Source organism: Engystomops pustulosus, chromosome 1 (assembly GCF_040894005.1).
Source record: "Engystomops pustulosus chromosome 1, aEngPut4.maternal, whole genome shotgun sequence".
Taxonomy (NCBI): Eukaryota; Metazoa; Chordata; class Amphibia; order Anura; family Leptodactylidae; genus Engystomops; species Engystomops pustulosus.
In genome coordinates this window covers 154830822-154847530 of record NC_092411.1, presented here as the reverse complement: position 1 = coordinate 154847530, position 16709 = coordinate 154830822, and the positions used below count along the sequence as shown (strand labels likewise).

At 40.1% G+C, this 16709-nt stretch overlaps 1 protein-coding gene across 3 annotated transcripts in view; it reads left to right on the top strand.

Annotated features, from left to right (window-relative positions):
* THOP1 (thimet oligopeptidase 1) overlaps positions 1–16709 on the top strand; it is a 22509-nt gene extending 5800 nt beyond the window's left edge. For all 3 annotated transcript variants that reach the window (XM_072112149.1, XM_072112158.1, XM_072112165.1), the window contains exons 5-13: positions 1073–1175; positions 4557–4717; positions 5927–6062; positions 9169–9535; positions 9935–10136; positions 10212–10398; positions 11157–11285; positions 11941–12077; positions 16303–16709. In XM_072112149.1, coding sequence (XP_071968250.1) covers positions 1073–1175; positions 4557–4717; positions 5927–6062; positions 9169–9535; positions 9935–10136; positions 10212–10398; positions 11157–11285; positions 11941–12077; positions 16303–16455 — 1575 coding nt within the window. In that variant the 3' untranslated portion in view covers positions 16456–16709. The remainder of the gene's footprint in view (positions 1–1072; positions 1176–4556; positions 4718–5926; positions 6063–9168; positions 9536–9934; positions 10137–10211; positions 10399–11156; positions 11286–11940; positions 12078–16302) is intronic.

The window sequence follows — 16709 nt, the reverse complement described above, 5'->3', positions numbered from 1 at the left end:
TAATTACTGTATTTTTCGGACTATAAGACTCTTTTTACTATAGGACGCATCTCAAATTTAGACTTGTATATTTTACACCAATTAAAATATTCCTGTTGGTTGCACTAAATCACATCTGCTACATCCATACATTAACACACACCGCTTTGCTTCATCCATGCATTTACACACACACACCGCTTTGCTTCATCCATGCATTTACACACACACACACACAGCTTTGCTTCATCCATGCATTTACACACACAGCTCCGCTATACACATATAAGGAACACTCTTGGAACTACCCTACAAACACTCCCCCCACCGCAGGTTCTGTAGGGAGAGGGAGAGAGCAGTGCGGAGGCTCCCCTCTGGAAGATCGGATGAGGCGCTATGTCAGTGCATCATCCGATCTCCATTACAGCGGTCAGGAGGGTCTGGCAGTGCTGGATGCTCCTGACCTTCAAGCTACAAGACGCAGGCACTTTTTAGCCAAATTTTTTTTTTTTGGCTAAAAAGTGGGTCTTATAGTCCAAAAAATAGGGAATATATACACTGGTATATAAGTAAACTGATTCCAATGTCCTCTAAAGGCATAATATTGGAAACGATGAGCATCCAGCAGATGGAGCAGCCGCAGGACGAGACAGCCGGTCACTGCAGAGAAGATGTACACGGTAGAGGCAGCAGCATCTTCGTTGTCTCCTGTAGTCACAGGACTGTGGAATTTTACGTGATGCAAAATGTACCAAAATCTATGCAGATAAAAAGTTCTGTGGCTAATGTTGCTGTGGTTCATGTACTGGAAATTGTAGCTGGAGGCCACATGCATCACAGCCCTATTGAAAAGAGCAAATTGGTTTTCACTGTAAACAGTGTTGTGTGAATCCATGCCATTTTGGAGAGGTTTCTTGATGTTGAAAAAATAAGCTTTAATATGAATCTTTAAATCAGTGGTTTGAACGTATATTAAAAATCAGATTATAATTTTGTTAACTTGCTATAAAGAGTAATAATTGGAATAAGGGGCAAAATATCTCTTGTAATACGCAAATTATTTATGAGTTTTTGGAATCTGTTTATTTTTTAGAAAATTAAGGATATTAAGAAAAAAATTAGTGCGCTTTCCATCGATTTTGGCAAAAATTTGAATGAAGACATTACCACCTTTAGCTTTTCTAGGGAAGAACTAGGTAAGTGTGAGTACATAGAACATTATTCAAAATATGGCTATAGCAGGCAGTATATTGATACATTCTTAAAGTAGAAAGAGGAGTGCAGACCAAGAATGGTGTTATAGTGAATATCGTAAAACGCACCCTTACCACTGGTTCACCATCTGCCACTGTACCACAACTGATCAAAATTTAGTAGGATTGTTTATTTTATTCAGCCAGAGAGAAACTGATATTTGTAGATACGCTGCTGTCTTATGCATGTATCTATGCATGCCTAACTTGGTGTGGAAGTGCTTTCTCTTTGTACCCATTGTTCACATTGTGCTGATTAATGGTGCAAAACAAAATGTAGACTAAAGAAGTGATTTGGAGTCCTGCAACATGTATGTGTTTATAAGGTTGCAACTATTTTGGATTGCACACTGAATGCTCGGAATGTATAGAATCTCTGTTCCAAAGATTCTAAATATATCTGCACCCGCAGAAATAATCCCAAAAACTCCCACAGTCTCTGGTTGAAGATTCTGTAATTTATTATTAAACTACACAGTATTTATCTTGTGTAATCCTTTCCCTGCCAAGCATTTCTGAAATGACCAAGGCAATTTTTACAACTTTGACATGTACGAATAAAGCCGAAATGACAGCATGAAGAATTATACTAAACTCCAACAAACCATATGAAGAGACAATTGCCCCATTTTCAAAATTGCATTATAGGGAACCTGTCACCAGGTTGTGTGCTGGACATGTCTGTATAAAATGAGAATGCTGCCTGGAGCCAGAAAAATAAACTTGTGCCCATGGTCCACTTGCAGTCAGGGGAGTGAGGTTTCTGGGCACAGCGGTCAAGCAGGCTCCGGCCCTTACTGCCGCATCTTTACATAACTGAGCCTTCTTATGTCCCTGTAATCTCCCTCTCGTTTAAATTCTCGTACATGCACTGGTCCTCTCTGCTCAGGTCCCACGTGTATGTGGAGGGAGAAAGAAGCACTTCGCATGCTTTAGAAATGACACAAGACGCAGCCAGGGAGAGGACAAGAAAGCAGGGCCTGCTGCGGCTACAAGGAGATAAGGAGTCAAGGTTATGTAAAGATGCGGCCTTGAGGGCCCTGACTGTTGTGCACAGGCAACTGGCCAGATAAGGTACTTTTTGTGGTTTAATAGTGTGATAATAATATTACTCCTCCACAGTTTGTTTGTTATATATATTTTTTTATTTTTCTTTCTTTGTGTTGTTCCATTCTGCCTGTTATAAACACCCTGCCAGGCTCATCTTCCTGGCTGGTCTTAAACAAATGGAGCCTAATGATTTATAACACCCCAGGGAGTCTATGTTTTATCAGAGAAGCATGGTCTTCCTAAGTGGTAAAATTAACACCTTTCGGCCAGAGTAGTCTAGCTAGTGGGGGATGAAAAGAAGCCACAGACTGCATGTTCTTCCCTCCAAATTTAGACAAAGGGAATATCATAGCTGTCCATAACTGGGACATCATTCATAATTATAGGTCCCAAGTTACACAGGACAGTTATGGGGTCTAGACACACTCCTGGACCGAAAATCAGAACGTTAGCTGCAATGGAAGGCAGCCAATAGCAGAACACCCCTGATATTAGGCTAAGACACCCCGAGTTTGGTATGGGGTTAATGGGAATAACATGACCGTTTGGTTGGAAGCCATGGCCCAATCAAAAGTTATGGGGTTCTGATAAAAACCCAGACCCAAAAAGTAGCTCACTGATGGGAGGGGGATAGAAAAATCCCCCTCACAGTGACATCACAGCCAGGGGTGGGGGTCAAAAAATCACCTGGGTTTAAATTAATGAAGCAGCCACATAGTAGTGTTCAGTCTGAGGATTCTATCACAATAGAAGGCTGGATCGATGCTTATGCCCTGTCCTCGGGCCAAAGAATTTCTTCCTATTCCACTAGCAAGAATTTTTTTTGTTTCGCTCTTACTGTTTGTAAGTATTGTATGTGTATGGTTTTAATCCTTTTTTCATTTTTTCTGACAATTTAATTCTTTGAGTGTACTGCATTTTTATGTAAATTAAAACTTTTTAATAAGCCTCTGCTTGTAGCCTTAAAGAATCTGAGTCTCTGAAGGGAATCACGTTACCAGAGGTCATTATTAGCATAGTCCATGTAGTAAGCGATTGCATGTTCTGTGTAAATTTATAATTATAATATCGTGTAAGTAGTGAGTGCATGTGCTGAGTTATCATCAGGGTGCATTGTCTGTGTGGTTGAGGTGCCTACGGCCTTCTTTGCGTAAGTAACTCGTGGGTGGTGGCAGTGTGGATTGGCTGGGGCTGAAATTCTGCGGAGTAAATTTAGCGTAAGGACGCCATTTTGTGGAAGTGGGCGGAGCTTAAGGGCTAAATTCTGGGACTCCATAGAGTAGTTATCCCAGTGTGTGAACTCCGGTGATTCGGGTTCGTGACAAATAGCGATTCGCCTGGTGACAGGTTTTCTTTAAGGAGTTTATAGACATAGGCACCTTTATGCAATTTTGATTCAAAGTGTAAAACTTTATTTAAAAAAAAAAATGCCTAATTTACTGCATTGATTGCATAAATTAGGCCCCAAACATAAAATAATTAGCTTCACACCTGTAATAGATGAACATGTGTAGAGTTCACAGATACATCATAGTCACATGTTCACTTGAATAACTAACACAAAACCATGTGTAAAGTAGCAAAAGAATAATCTTTATTAACAAAAAATGCATGCAAGACCACTACAAGACGGTCACAAACTGCAAAATTTAGCAATAAAGCAGATTGAAAAGTAAAAGCACCATTAAAACCTGTACATTTTTTTTGAAAGCAGACAACAGTTGACAGCCTTGATCACTATCATGCAACTTTGACAAACAGAAATTATAAAAAAAAAAAAGAAAATGCATTGAAAATGCAATAAACCGTTTTATACATCTATGCATTTTACCAAATGCCTATACCAAAGAGACTAAAAAAATCATAGGTGAAAGTGCAAGAGCAATGTCGGGAAATGTTAGAGTAAAAAGTGGTACTAAAGTCGGCACAAGGTACTGTAAATGTGATGACACTTAAGGAGACGACCCCATCCACCCTATGGTGACTCTTGAATTGCTTTATTCTTGCATCTTCTACGATTGCAGTAACATTTCATTCCATTTGTATTGGCCAAGGTATGCTCATATTACCGTATATACTTGAGTATAAGCCGACCCGAGTATAAGCCCAGACCTCTAATTTTACCACCAAAAACTGGGAAAACATATTGACTCGAGTATAAGCCGAGGGTGGGATATCCATTGGTCTCAGCCCCCAGTATATAGCCGGATTTTTCAAGTGCTCTTTTCAAGGTTTTTTTCTGTAGCTAGAAATATATATTGATATGGTTTACAGGAGGCCTACCTGATGATTTCCTGAATTCTTTGGAGAAGACAGATGATGGAAAACTTAAAGTAACTCTAAAATATCCTCATTACTTCCCTTTGATGAAAAAATGTTTTGTTTCGGAGACAAGGCAAAAACTGGAGCTGGCTTTCAACTCTCGCTGCAAAGAGGTAAAAACTTGGTTAATCCAAATGGACAATTGTATTCAAGGTAAGGTTGCATTCACACAAACGTATGAAAACGGTCATATATACGGGTAGCATACAGCCCCTTTCACTTCAATGGGTAATACGGCCATCCATGATACGGCCCACCAATCTGTACCATAAGCGAGCCGTATAAAAATATAGAGCATGTCCTATTTTCCACCGTATTTCTTTTCCGTACGACCCATAGGAGTTGATGGGAATGTATAAAATACGGGCTAAGGTTAGATTCAGACGGACGTTGTGGGGATGTATATGCGGCCGCAAACTTGTGGGCACGTATATGTCCCCATAGACGGCAATGGCGGCCTGGCTGTGGTGCGCTGTGGCACCGTTTTGCGCCATACATGGGGAAAAGATAGAGCATGCTCTATCTTTCCCTGTGTTTGTGGCCGTGCGCCACTGTTCTCTATGGAGGGAGGTGGAGTCACATCCTCCTCCTCCTCTCCAGCGCACAGCAGAACGCCCACCCTGCTGTGGCCGGGCAGGCACACAGCTGTGTAAATGTACCCGAAATACGTGCTGTATACAGTTGTGCACTGTATTCTGCTGTATATACGTGCAGTATCCAGATTCAGTGGAAGGTGCATTCTTTCAGCCATCCATCATTTACCAGCCTACTGTATTTTATACGGATACGGTGACATATGTGCACATTTGGATGAAAATCGGCATGTATATACCGATTGCATACAGAACGGAAATACAGGACTGGAGAAATCCCATGTTTGCGTGAATGCAGCATAATAATGTGTAAATATCAGCTTTGTGCCTGTGTCTCTTCATGCATTCTTCCTCTCCTCCACACCATCCTCCCCCCTGCCTGCTCAATTCACATAATGGTAAAGGAGTGGGCAGTAGAGCATGGTTGCTGCTGCTGCAATCCGGGTACTTGCCACACGAGGTAGGGAGTTGGGTAATTTGAAATAGTTTTATAAGGTAGCGGCAGTATTCAGCATGCTGGCAAAGGCATTTTTAAAATCGGCATAGTAAAGGCTATTGGAACCTGTCAGCATCTAAAAATTACATTCCTGGTTCCCTTTCAAACTCCTAGACTCTTGTGAGCAGTACCTTCTTCTTGTTCTGTCTAACAATGTTATTGTTCTGTAATGTCTTATTTTGTTTCTCATTTTGGCTCTGTGGAATATGTTGGGTTTATTATTATTCTTATAGGAGAACAGTAATATCCTGCGAGAACTTGTCAAGCTTAGAGAAGAGAAGAGCAGTTTACTTGGTTTTGACACTCATGCTGACTTCATCTTGGAAATGAACATGGCAAAGAATAGCAAGATAGTGGCAGCATTTCTAGGTGAGACGCAATTTTTCACATTGTGAACATTAAATAAGAAAAACATTTTATTATCTGATAAAGTCCCATGCTCTGAACTAAAGCTTTATAGCAGAGGCTGCTTTAATATTTGAAGGATTCCATTTCTACCAACAATAGAAAAAAAATTGGTGTATGTTTTTTGTAAAAACAAGTATGGCAAACATACGTGATTTCTCCTGTAAGTATTTTGGTATATTAAGATGGGTCTTGCCATTCCCCTGAAATGAGGGTGTGTTCAAATAATCAGCGCTGAGACCTGGCAACACCCAGCTGTAAATTATAGGGCACAATGACAAAACTCTGCTTATTCATGACTTACTCATTTTCCAGAATCTAGAGCACCTTAACCTTTAGTGTAAGGACACACATTTCAGATTTTTGGATACTGTTTTTGAAGCCAACCCCAAGTTTTTCCATTCCTTGATCGTACAACATGTCCATTATAAATATTTGTATTACCACAGTGGCCCTAAACTACCTGAAAATATAAAGTAACATGTGAACAATATGCCATACTAACATGCCATTCAAATTCCTTTTTTCACCTCGTATATGATTTTAATTGTTTGTAAGTTTCCTACACTTAAAACAGCTTTTTTAAAACTAAGGTATACAGAGTTGTATAACACAATTGTATTTTCTTTTATGGGAAAAACTCATTTTCAAATGTACAATTTTGAGATGTTATTTCTCAGTTATTCAATGGCTCCATTGTGAATATGATGGCACCCATGCAGCTTAGGTGCAACAGAAAATGCCACCTAGGGTTAACCGCCACTCTCCAACGCCACCATTCTGCATTTGGTAGTGTTGAAGAGCTAGTTGTCCTGTAGGTACTGTTACACAATCATTATTACAGCTCTCCTCATCAGTGTCCCTCCCCCCCCCTCAACCGCACTTGTAAGTGCGTTGTGATAGCAGAAGTAGGAGTAGGGTACACGGCGTGTGGAGGATCTAGTGGTGCACACTGTGTGCTGAGGACATGTCACATGTGTCACAGGAAAACCATCTGAAAATCAATTTGATAAGTTAAAATGTGTGAAAGTTATTACGACATGAAAAAAAATCTGACCAGCGTATCTTCAAAAAAGTGGGCTGAACCTTAACTTGAAAACTGTCTGCGTTCTTAAAGGAAACCTACCACTTGATCCCGGACGAAATTACCTCCTCACACCACCCTCTCGGCTCTTTACCATTGACCTCAGGACATATTTTGTTTAGGTATACAAACGATAGTTTAGGCTAAAAAAGTATTCTATAGAAATGTGGCTTCAGCGCTGCACTTGCGTGCCACTGGCAATTCTCCGCACTTTCGATATTTAATTATGCACGCCCCATCTTCATTGTGTTCCCCCTGCGTGGACCGTGAGCCGGTGACGTTACTCGGCTCTCTGCAATTCTCGCGCATGTGCAGTCAGTAAATCTTGCGCTTCCGGCCGCGACAGTGCAACATTCTCTGCCTGCGCATGCGCAAGAAGTGCCGAGGAGGAAGAACTCAACGAAGATGGGGCGTGCATTATTAAATATTAAAGGTGTGCGGAATTGCTAGGGTGACCTAAGTGAAGCGCCGAAGCCACATTTCTATAGATTACATAATACTTTTTTTGCCTAAACTATCGGTTCGCGTCCCGAAACAAAATCGTTCCTGGGGTCATGGTAAAGAGCCGAGAGGGTGGTGTGAGGAGGGCATTTTGGCCGGGATCAAGTGGTAGGTTTCCTTTAAGGGGTTAACTTAAACAGCGTCCTGACAGAATCCTGTGTTGAGTCACTGTTGAATCCTGTGTTGGGTTTTCTTTGGAAGCATTTAAAAAAAACCAAAAACGTGACTTGTCTGTGCTGCTGAAAATGTGCTTAGATGATCAGGGTACAGGTTTCTATACCATTTGATTTGGCTTCTGAACATTTTACAAGTATCTGACACAGAAAGAGAGATGAGATAGATTAGAGATCTATGAGATTTATATTACACACGATGTCAGCTCTTCTAGATCTGCTGTGCCTTCCTGCTGTGCCTCCCCAGATAAATAACTTAACTGTCTGTAGCTTATAGTTCTCCTCAGGCTGCTGTCGGCAGGATATCAGTGTATGTCAGTGTTGGAGCTCTGTCCTGGACTACAGGGGGCAGGGCTAGAGGCAGGAAGCAGAGACCGAGACCGCTCCGTCTATTAGGCCCCTTCCACACTAGCGAGTGTGATGCGATGAAATCGCATCACACTCGCAACGCAAGCTGCCGGGAACGCACGGCCCGAACGCTGCACCGCGGGAGTGAACTCAGCATGTCAGTTCACTCCCGCGGTGCAGCGTTCGGGCCGTGCGTTCCCGGCAGCTTGCGTTGCGAGTGTGATGCGAGTTCATCGCATCACACTCGCTAGTGTGGAAGGGGCCTTAGTACTCTCAATACACCTGGACAATGCAGAGTATTAATATGGCCCATGTCAGTAACAGGTTAAATCTGTGGGGAGCCCCAAGCCATTTTTGCTGAAAATTGCAAGCAAGCATTTTATTCTACACTCCCTTACACAACTGTAAACCAAATAATAAAACTTTATATTTATTAACCAAACAAATAAGATGGCAAAGGTCACTTTTAGATGGGTTGCAATGTATATGCTATTGTATTAGTAGCGCAATAACGGAACCTCCTGAATTCGAGTTGGATGTGTATATATATATATATATATATATATATATATATATATATATATATATATATATATATATATATATATATATATATATATATATATATATATATATATATATATATATATATATATATATATATATATGTGTTTGAGCTGTAAGCAGCTCCTCTCTGCAGCCCATCCTTCTCCCCTTTGCTGCCTGCTGGCTAAGAGACAAGAGGTTGGGCACACTTCAGAGAGGCTATAACTTTTTATCAGTGGCACCTAGAATCTCAAACCAGTGTCTTCTGAAAAAAGTGAGTCTACTCTTTCATATAACAGCTGTTTTTCAGGTGAAATTTGAAGTATAAAGTGAAGCTTGAGCTATCCTGAGATAGCTATTTGAGATTTTCCCTGCATTATGCAATCTATTTTAATACATAGAATATGTATGTTCACAGATGAATTATCCCAAAAACTGAAGCCTTTGGGAGAGAAGGAAAGGTCTGTCATATTGGAACTCAAAAAGAAAGAAAGTCAGAAGCAGGGACTTGAGTTTAATGGGCAGATCGATGCCTGGGACATGCAGTACTATATGAACCAGGTGGAGGAAACAACATACAACGTCGATCAGAACCTCCTCAAGGAATATTTTCCAATTGAAGTTGTGACTACTGGTCTTCTAGATATTTACCAAGAGCTGTTGGGACTCTCTTTTGAGATGGAAAAAGTTGCACCTGTGTGGCATGAGGATGTGTCCTTATACTCTGTGCGAGATGCAAAGACAGGGCAACTTATGGGGAAGTTCTACCTTGACTTGTATCCTCGGTAAGAAATGATTCATGCAGTTATTTCTTCAAATCTGAGTGACATAAGGGTGTTTTAAAGAAAATTGTCCATCAAAATCAAGCATGATAAACCAGGGGTACTTAATAATAGATCCTGGCACTGTGACTGTGGTCATCTTCTTATTTGTTATCCGTGGCTTCCTTACTTCTAAAATCAACTTTAAAAATTCTGCTAATAAACAAGAAAGACTATGAGTGTATTGTTGCTGCACAGACTTCGAAGGATCTTAGAAGGAAGGAGGCCATGGATAACAAATATAAAAAGCTTACCACAGTCACAGTGCCTGGAGTAAGTGTCCCTGGTTTATCATGATTCATTTTCTTGGTAGATTTCCTTTAGCATGGCCTTTTACTGTTCTAACTATGTTATCTCCCATAGGGAGGGTAAATATTCCCATGCCGCCTGCTTTGGATTACAGCCTGGATGTCTCCTATCAGATGGGAGCAGACAAATATCTGTTGCTGCAATGGTTGCTAACTTTACCAAACCAACTCCGGATGTGCCATCACTTCTGTATCATGAGGAAGTAGAGACCTACTTCCATGAATTTGGCCATGTAATGCATCAGATCTGTGCTGAGGTAGGTGCCTTTGAGGTTTGTGTTAAACATGTCCAGTTATTAAACTGCAGTATTAAAGCCATACATGTGCCACAGGCAGACTTTGTCATGTTTAGTGGAACTGGCGTGGAAAGAGACTTTGTTGAAGCTCCTTCACAAATGTTGGAGAATTGGGTGTGGGAGAAGGAATCTCTGCGACGAATGTCAAAGCATTACAAATCCGGGAACCCAATACCAGATGATACTTTGGAGAAGCTCATAAAATCACGTCTGGCTAACACAGGTATAATTTTTTTTAAACCTAAATTATGTAGTATTTGTAGTTAAAGATATGTAGTATAGCCTCAACCATGTAAAGTATGGCTATCACTCAATATAGTTTAGTTAGAAAGCTTGTGTGACTTCTGTATATAAGTTCAGTAATAGTTGTACGTGAACACCAATACAAGTAATACAAATTAATTAAAATGTTCCCAAACTTTAAATCCCAATAACTAGAGTATATTATATAACATTGATAGAATGAAAGAGTCCACCAATGGTCAAATAACTACATATACATAATAAATCACAGTAACCTGTATAGAAGGCATAGTCCTTAAAACAGGTCAAGGTATTTGCATAGAAACAAGTATTGCACATTACCCAGAGGAATAAGAGGATAAGGGACACACAGAAAATGCATTTGCAGGCATGCACAAACCATGGGTGGACACCGTTCGGTACTTGTTTCTCCTAGCTTTGTAAACTTTGGTCATTGTACATACTATTTATCGAGTATATAACCATTTGATTGTCCCTCTTTAACCACTCTATAGTTGTATTGCTCCCAGAGTTATTACCTTGCTGCAGTTGACAATCGAAAACTTTCAAGACGATATGGGTGTCACACATGGTATAACACAATGGGGCTCATTTACTAAGGGTCGCGCTGTGACCTAGCAATGTCAGTTATGAACATTTTATGTGCTTTATTTTGCTTATTACTCAAGAGATATAAATGTATATCCTGTCAGTTTAAAGGACTTGCATATATTACAGGTCTCCTGAATCTTCGCCAGATTGTTTTAGCCAAAGTAGACCAAGTGCTCCACACACAGAGAAATGTAGACCCTGTTGATGAATATAGCAACCTGTGTAAGGAGGTTCTCGGAGTCCCAGCAACACCAGGTGAATGGAATATCCATGTGATGCATATTTTTTAGCTTCTACGGAAAACATACAAAACTTATTGATGTGTTTATATTTTACTACGTTCAATAATTATTATTTTTTTGAATACTTCAGTTGTATTTTTAGTAAAGTATTTTTATTTACAATTTTATTTAAAGAATTAGTTTATTATATTTACTGGGGGGGGGGGCGTAGCAGTTTCTCAATTGTGTTTTAGATTTTATTTTTATAATGTTTACTGTGGTATAAATAATTTTTTTTTAAATTGTAATTTCCATCAATGCACAAATATTTAACACATTTAAAGATGGTTGTGTTTTTGTTTTTTATGCCAAGGGTAACTTGCATTTGTGCATATGCCTGTATCTTCAACGTGCTGCACATTCACAACACTTTCCAGGAAAGTGGGTTTCATTTTGACATTAGCTACTACATTTTCCTTATCTAAATGATCAGGTAATGGGTCCATGATGTTGGTACATGGTATTGTTCCAGATATGTACTGGAAACCTCCACAGATTAAAAAAAGCTAAGCTGTAGAAGATGGTTAGATTTGAGATTCATATATGAATCCAAATATTTGGGTGTTACTGATAGTGAAGAATGTGTGTGTGTTTTTTTTTTTTTTAATTGTAAAAACTAATCATTTAAGGAACAAATATGCCGGCTACATTCGGTCATCTTGCTGGAGGATATGATGCCCAATATTATGGATACTTGTGGAGTGAGGTGTTTTCCATGGACATGTTTTACACACGGTTTAAACAGGAAGGAATTATGAACCAAAAGGTAAGGATTTACAAAACGCCAAGGTAGATGTTTAACATGTGTGTTTCAAAAGATCACAGATTAAAATGAATGTGTGTTTATAATTCTATTTCTATATATTTGTCTTCATACAACCGAGTTGGCACAGTTGCCCTAATCTGGCCATGGTCAATAAGAGTTGTATTTAAACACATGCCTTAGCTGTACATTCAACATGAAGACATTGTTATACTACATTGCACATTGAACTTGTCATAGAACCAAATCAAATTATTGGTGTTGTTATCCAGTCAATTTGGAAGAAAATAATCTTCCGTTTTTATTTTACCTTCTTAAAGTGGGTAGGTAGAAAAATAAATTTGTCTATGAAGTTCAGACTTTAACTGATAAAATTCCCCACATTTCTAATTTAAAGAGTCAAAACAAAAGCTAAAAAGTAGCATCAGCAGCCTCCATTGAAAAACTCTAAATAAGGATATGGCTGCCCTGGGGAGGGCCAAAGTTTATTACCATAGCACCATGCAGGAAGAGTAAAAGATAAAACTAGTGATCTCAACGCTGACCATTAGCTATGTAACAAATAGCCTGTTCCTTTAATAGGGTAAGAGAAGGTCTCTCTTGAGGATAGGGGAACCCCCTTTACCAATTGTGCCCACTGCTTTGGTCCAATTTACAGATCCAAGCCTAGAGAGCTTTGAACACTTGTCTTGTTGTATGGCGAGAAGCTGCAGTTCCCTTCTTGCACCATGATGCAGTCCTATAGTGTGTTGTTTTCCGCACTATGATCTACTATTACATCACAGACGTGATGCTTGCTCAGGAGCTAAGCTGGTGTTAACGTACAGCTGCACAATTAAAAATACCCATTTAAAAAATTTTTTTTTTAATTATAAATAAAAACACTGCATATATTCGGTATCTCTGTGCCCATAATTATCTGTTAGTTGACACTAAAGTCTCACTGGGTGAGCACAGGGCCTGAAGGAGGAGGTGGAAACAGACGATCAGCTGCTCCGCAAATCTACCAAGGTGTACTGTACTATGCGGCACAGTCGCCCTACTCGGTGTTCATCGCAGTCACTGGGAGCCATAGAAGTGTATGGAGACCGTGATCTACTTGCAAATCATGCGACCAGATCACAGCCCCCACAACGGCCAGGTGAATGAGCCCTAACTCTCTAAGGAAATATTTATCCCATTCTCTAAACACTGTAAAAAATAATTCAAATCCAGAAATCTTTGCGTTACTTTAACTTTTTCTGGGCAAAAAGGGATCAAAAAGTAATCTACATGCAGTCCCCTAGTTATAGACTGACTTCTCTGCTCCCTGTGATTTCTGGATGTTTTACTTTAGGCTGCAAAAATAATCTGGCAGATGTCTGTAATGATTTTAACCCCATAGCACAATAAGACGTGCCCGTGAGCCCTCTTCATACTCACCGGGCATTTGCTTCATAATGAAGCAAACACCCGTTGCGGGTGTTAACCCTTTGATCGCCGGCACACAAAGATCCGAGGCTATCTATTACAATGTGCGATCTGCACATTGTAATAGATGGTATGCAAAATCCCCATATACTGCCATACTGTAGTATGGCAGTGTATGGTAGGATCAATCAGACAACTTAGGGTTAAAGTACCCTAGGGAGTCTGAAAAATAGTAAAAATAAGTAAAAAAAAAAAAAAAATTATATTAAAAAAACATAAAAATTCAAATCACCCCCCTTTCCCTAGAACTGATATAAATATAAATAAACAGTAAAAATCTTACACATTAGGTATCGATGCGTCCGAAAATGCCCGATCTATCAAAATATAATAACTGTTTTTCACTGCGTTTTACCCCGTAGCGGAAAATAGCGCCCAAAGTCGCAAATTGCATTTTTTAGCCATTTTGAAAAATAGAAAAAAATTCTATTAAAAGTGATCAAAAGGTCGCACAGTCCTAAAAATAAAAGCGTTGAAAACTTTATCAGAAGTCGCAAAAAATGACACCACCCACAGCTCTGTACACTAAAGTATGAAAAAGTTATTAGCGCAAGAACACTGTAAAATGAAGATTTTTTTTTTTTTTCTGTACAGGATGCTTTAATTTTTGTAAATGTATGAAAACATTATAAAACCTATACAAATTTGGTATCCCTGTGATCGTATTGACCCAATGAATGAAGTCGACTTGGTTTTTACAGCTTTCACTGTGCGCCCCAAATGACAAGCCCACAAGAAATGGCGCAAATGTGTTTTTTCAACTTTTTCACTGCATTTAGAATTTTTTTCCCGCTTCCCAGTACACGGCATGGAATATTTAATACCATCACTACGAAGTGCAATTTGTTACGCAGAAAATAAGACATCACACAGCTCTGTACATGGAAAAATAAAAAAGTTATAGATTTTTGAAGGTGGGGAGTGAAAAATAAAAACGCAAAAACGAAAAAGGGCCTGGTCCTTAAGGGGTTAATGTTGTATTGATAATCCTTGTTCCCATGAAAGCACAACATTAAAATATCCAATTGTTACGAGCTAAATTATAAAATATACTAGTTCCGATTTACATACAAATGCAACGTAAAGAGGACCTGTAACCTGTAAAAACGGCACTAGGAGCTGCTTACTGAAGTAAGCAGCTCCTAGTGATAAAACAGAAGCAGCAGAAAACCTCCGATGAAGCTAGCAGACACTGCCATGCTATACAATAGGAACGCCAGACCGGGCTCAAAGTGGTCTTCATGAGGGGGCGGTCCGAGGTGCTGCTTCTCCTCCGGACCGACCCACTCCATAGGCCGGCGGTGACTGCTGAGCTTCGTGCGGCAGTCAGCGCCCCTAATCCCACTCCCTAAGGAATACTCCTGACCGCTTACAGCGTGGTCCAGCGTTTCTTTTGTACATCGCAGCAGAGTCTGCTAGTGTTATCGGAGTTTTCCGTGTTTCCGGAGTTTTGCATCTGTTGTAGCACTAGGAGCTGCTTACTTTAGTACTCTAGTGCTGTTTTTACAGGTCCTCTTTAAGAACAAACGAACAAACCTTAAAGAACCTACTGTATTTTCTGCCGTATAAGGCTACCCCCAACTTTTCCAAATAAATATAAATTAAAATATACAGTTTGAGATGTACTCGCCGTATAAGACTAAACCTTTACCAACACACATACACGATTGGTCAGCTCTCCCTGCCTACCCAGCCCTCCCTGTCTCCAAGACTATCAGAACAGTAGGGCATCCCTATGGTCCATCTCTGAATACTTGCATCCTGTGCCATTGTATCCTATTACCATACTATTAACCCTGCAACATTGAAGTTCACAGTAGAAGTGCTGCACATAGTTCGTTTTGTATACCATCACCAGTACCTCCCCACCCGCCTCCCAAATCCAAACAGCACAGCGCCTGGACACAGTGCCACCTTCCAGTGCCGCGCCCCCTATCCTTGTCACTGCAGTGTTCAGGAAGGAGATCTGAGAGGCAGATGCGGTTCACTTGCAGCACTCCATCCTGGCACAGCGCCCACTCACCTCATCACTGCAGTGTTGTGGAGGGAGATCTGAGAGGCAAATACGGATGCTGCACAGCAAAGATCCTCTTCACTTACCATGTCACACCTTCCCGACGCAGCCTACCCCACCCTGCCACTGCAGTGCAGGAGTAAGACCCCAGACAAGGACCTATTGGTAATCCCACCCAAGACACAGGGATGTTCTACTGCGGATAGCTTAAGATGATAACCAGCTTATAAGACGACCCCCCGACTTTTAAGATTTTCAAAGGTTAAAAGGTTGTCTTCTATTCCGGAAAAGGCAGTATACTGCCTATACTTAACTGTATGAATAAATAGCGCAGTTCTGCAACCTTTATGGATGTTAGAAAAAGTAGAAAGCTATGGCTTCTAGAATATAGTGATTTGTGGGGGAGGGATTTTGTAAAAAAAAAAAAAAAAAAATAAAAACCTTCTTCTGTACACTAGCTATTCCTGTAATACTACACATTTGCATGATATGATATGTAAGCTATACATTGCAGAAAAAATAACAAGCAGTATTATGGCTTTTAGGGAATGGCAATCACAATAGTTTGGAACCTCCCCCACAGAGCAGATGTAGAGTACAGGACACCCCTCGTGCCCCAGATTTACATTACAGAAAGACCCCGAGGTCATAGGAAATACCTTTTTAACTGATAACTGTACAGTGTGTGTGTGTGATTGCCCCCCCAATATGTATATGGCTCATGCTGTTTGTAATTTCCTTCAGGTGGGTTCTGACTATAGAAATTTTATTCTGAAGCCTGGTGGATCTCTAGACGCAAGTGAAATGTTAAGAAATTTCCTTGGTCGTGACCCAAAGCAAGATGCATTCCTGCAGAGCAAAGGACTGATCAGTCAGACTGTGGCATCAGCTTGTTAATGAAGTGGCAGCATCAGAAGTAACAGGGTCATTGAAAATTCTTCCAGGTGGATAGCCTGTAACTTCTGAAGGGTATAGTTTTGCATCCAAACGTACTACTGTCCTAGTTATAAAACAGGATATTGGCTATGTTACATTCCTTTGGAAAACTGCTTTCTTGCGCTACTACACATTTTTCTCTGTAGGGAAACAAAATGGTTAAAGCTCCTTTCTTATTAAAATAAAAAAGAAATGCCCTAAAAATGTGAATTTTG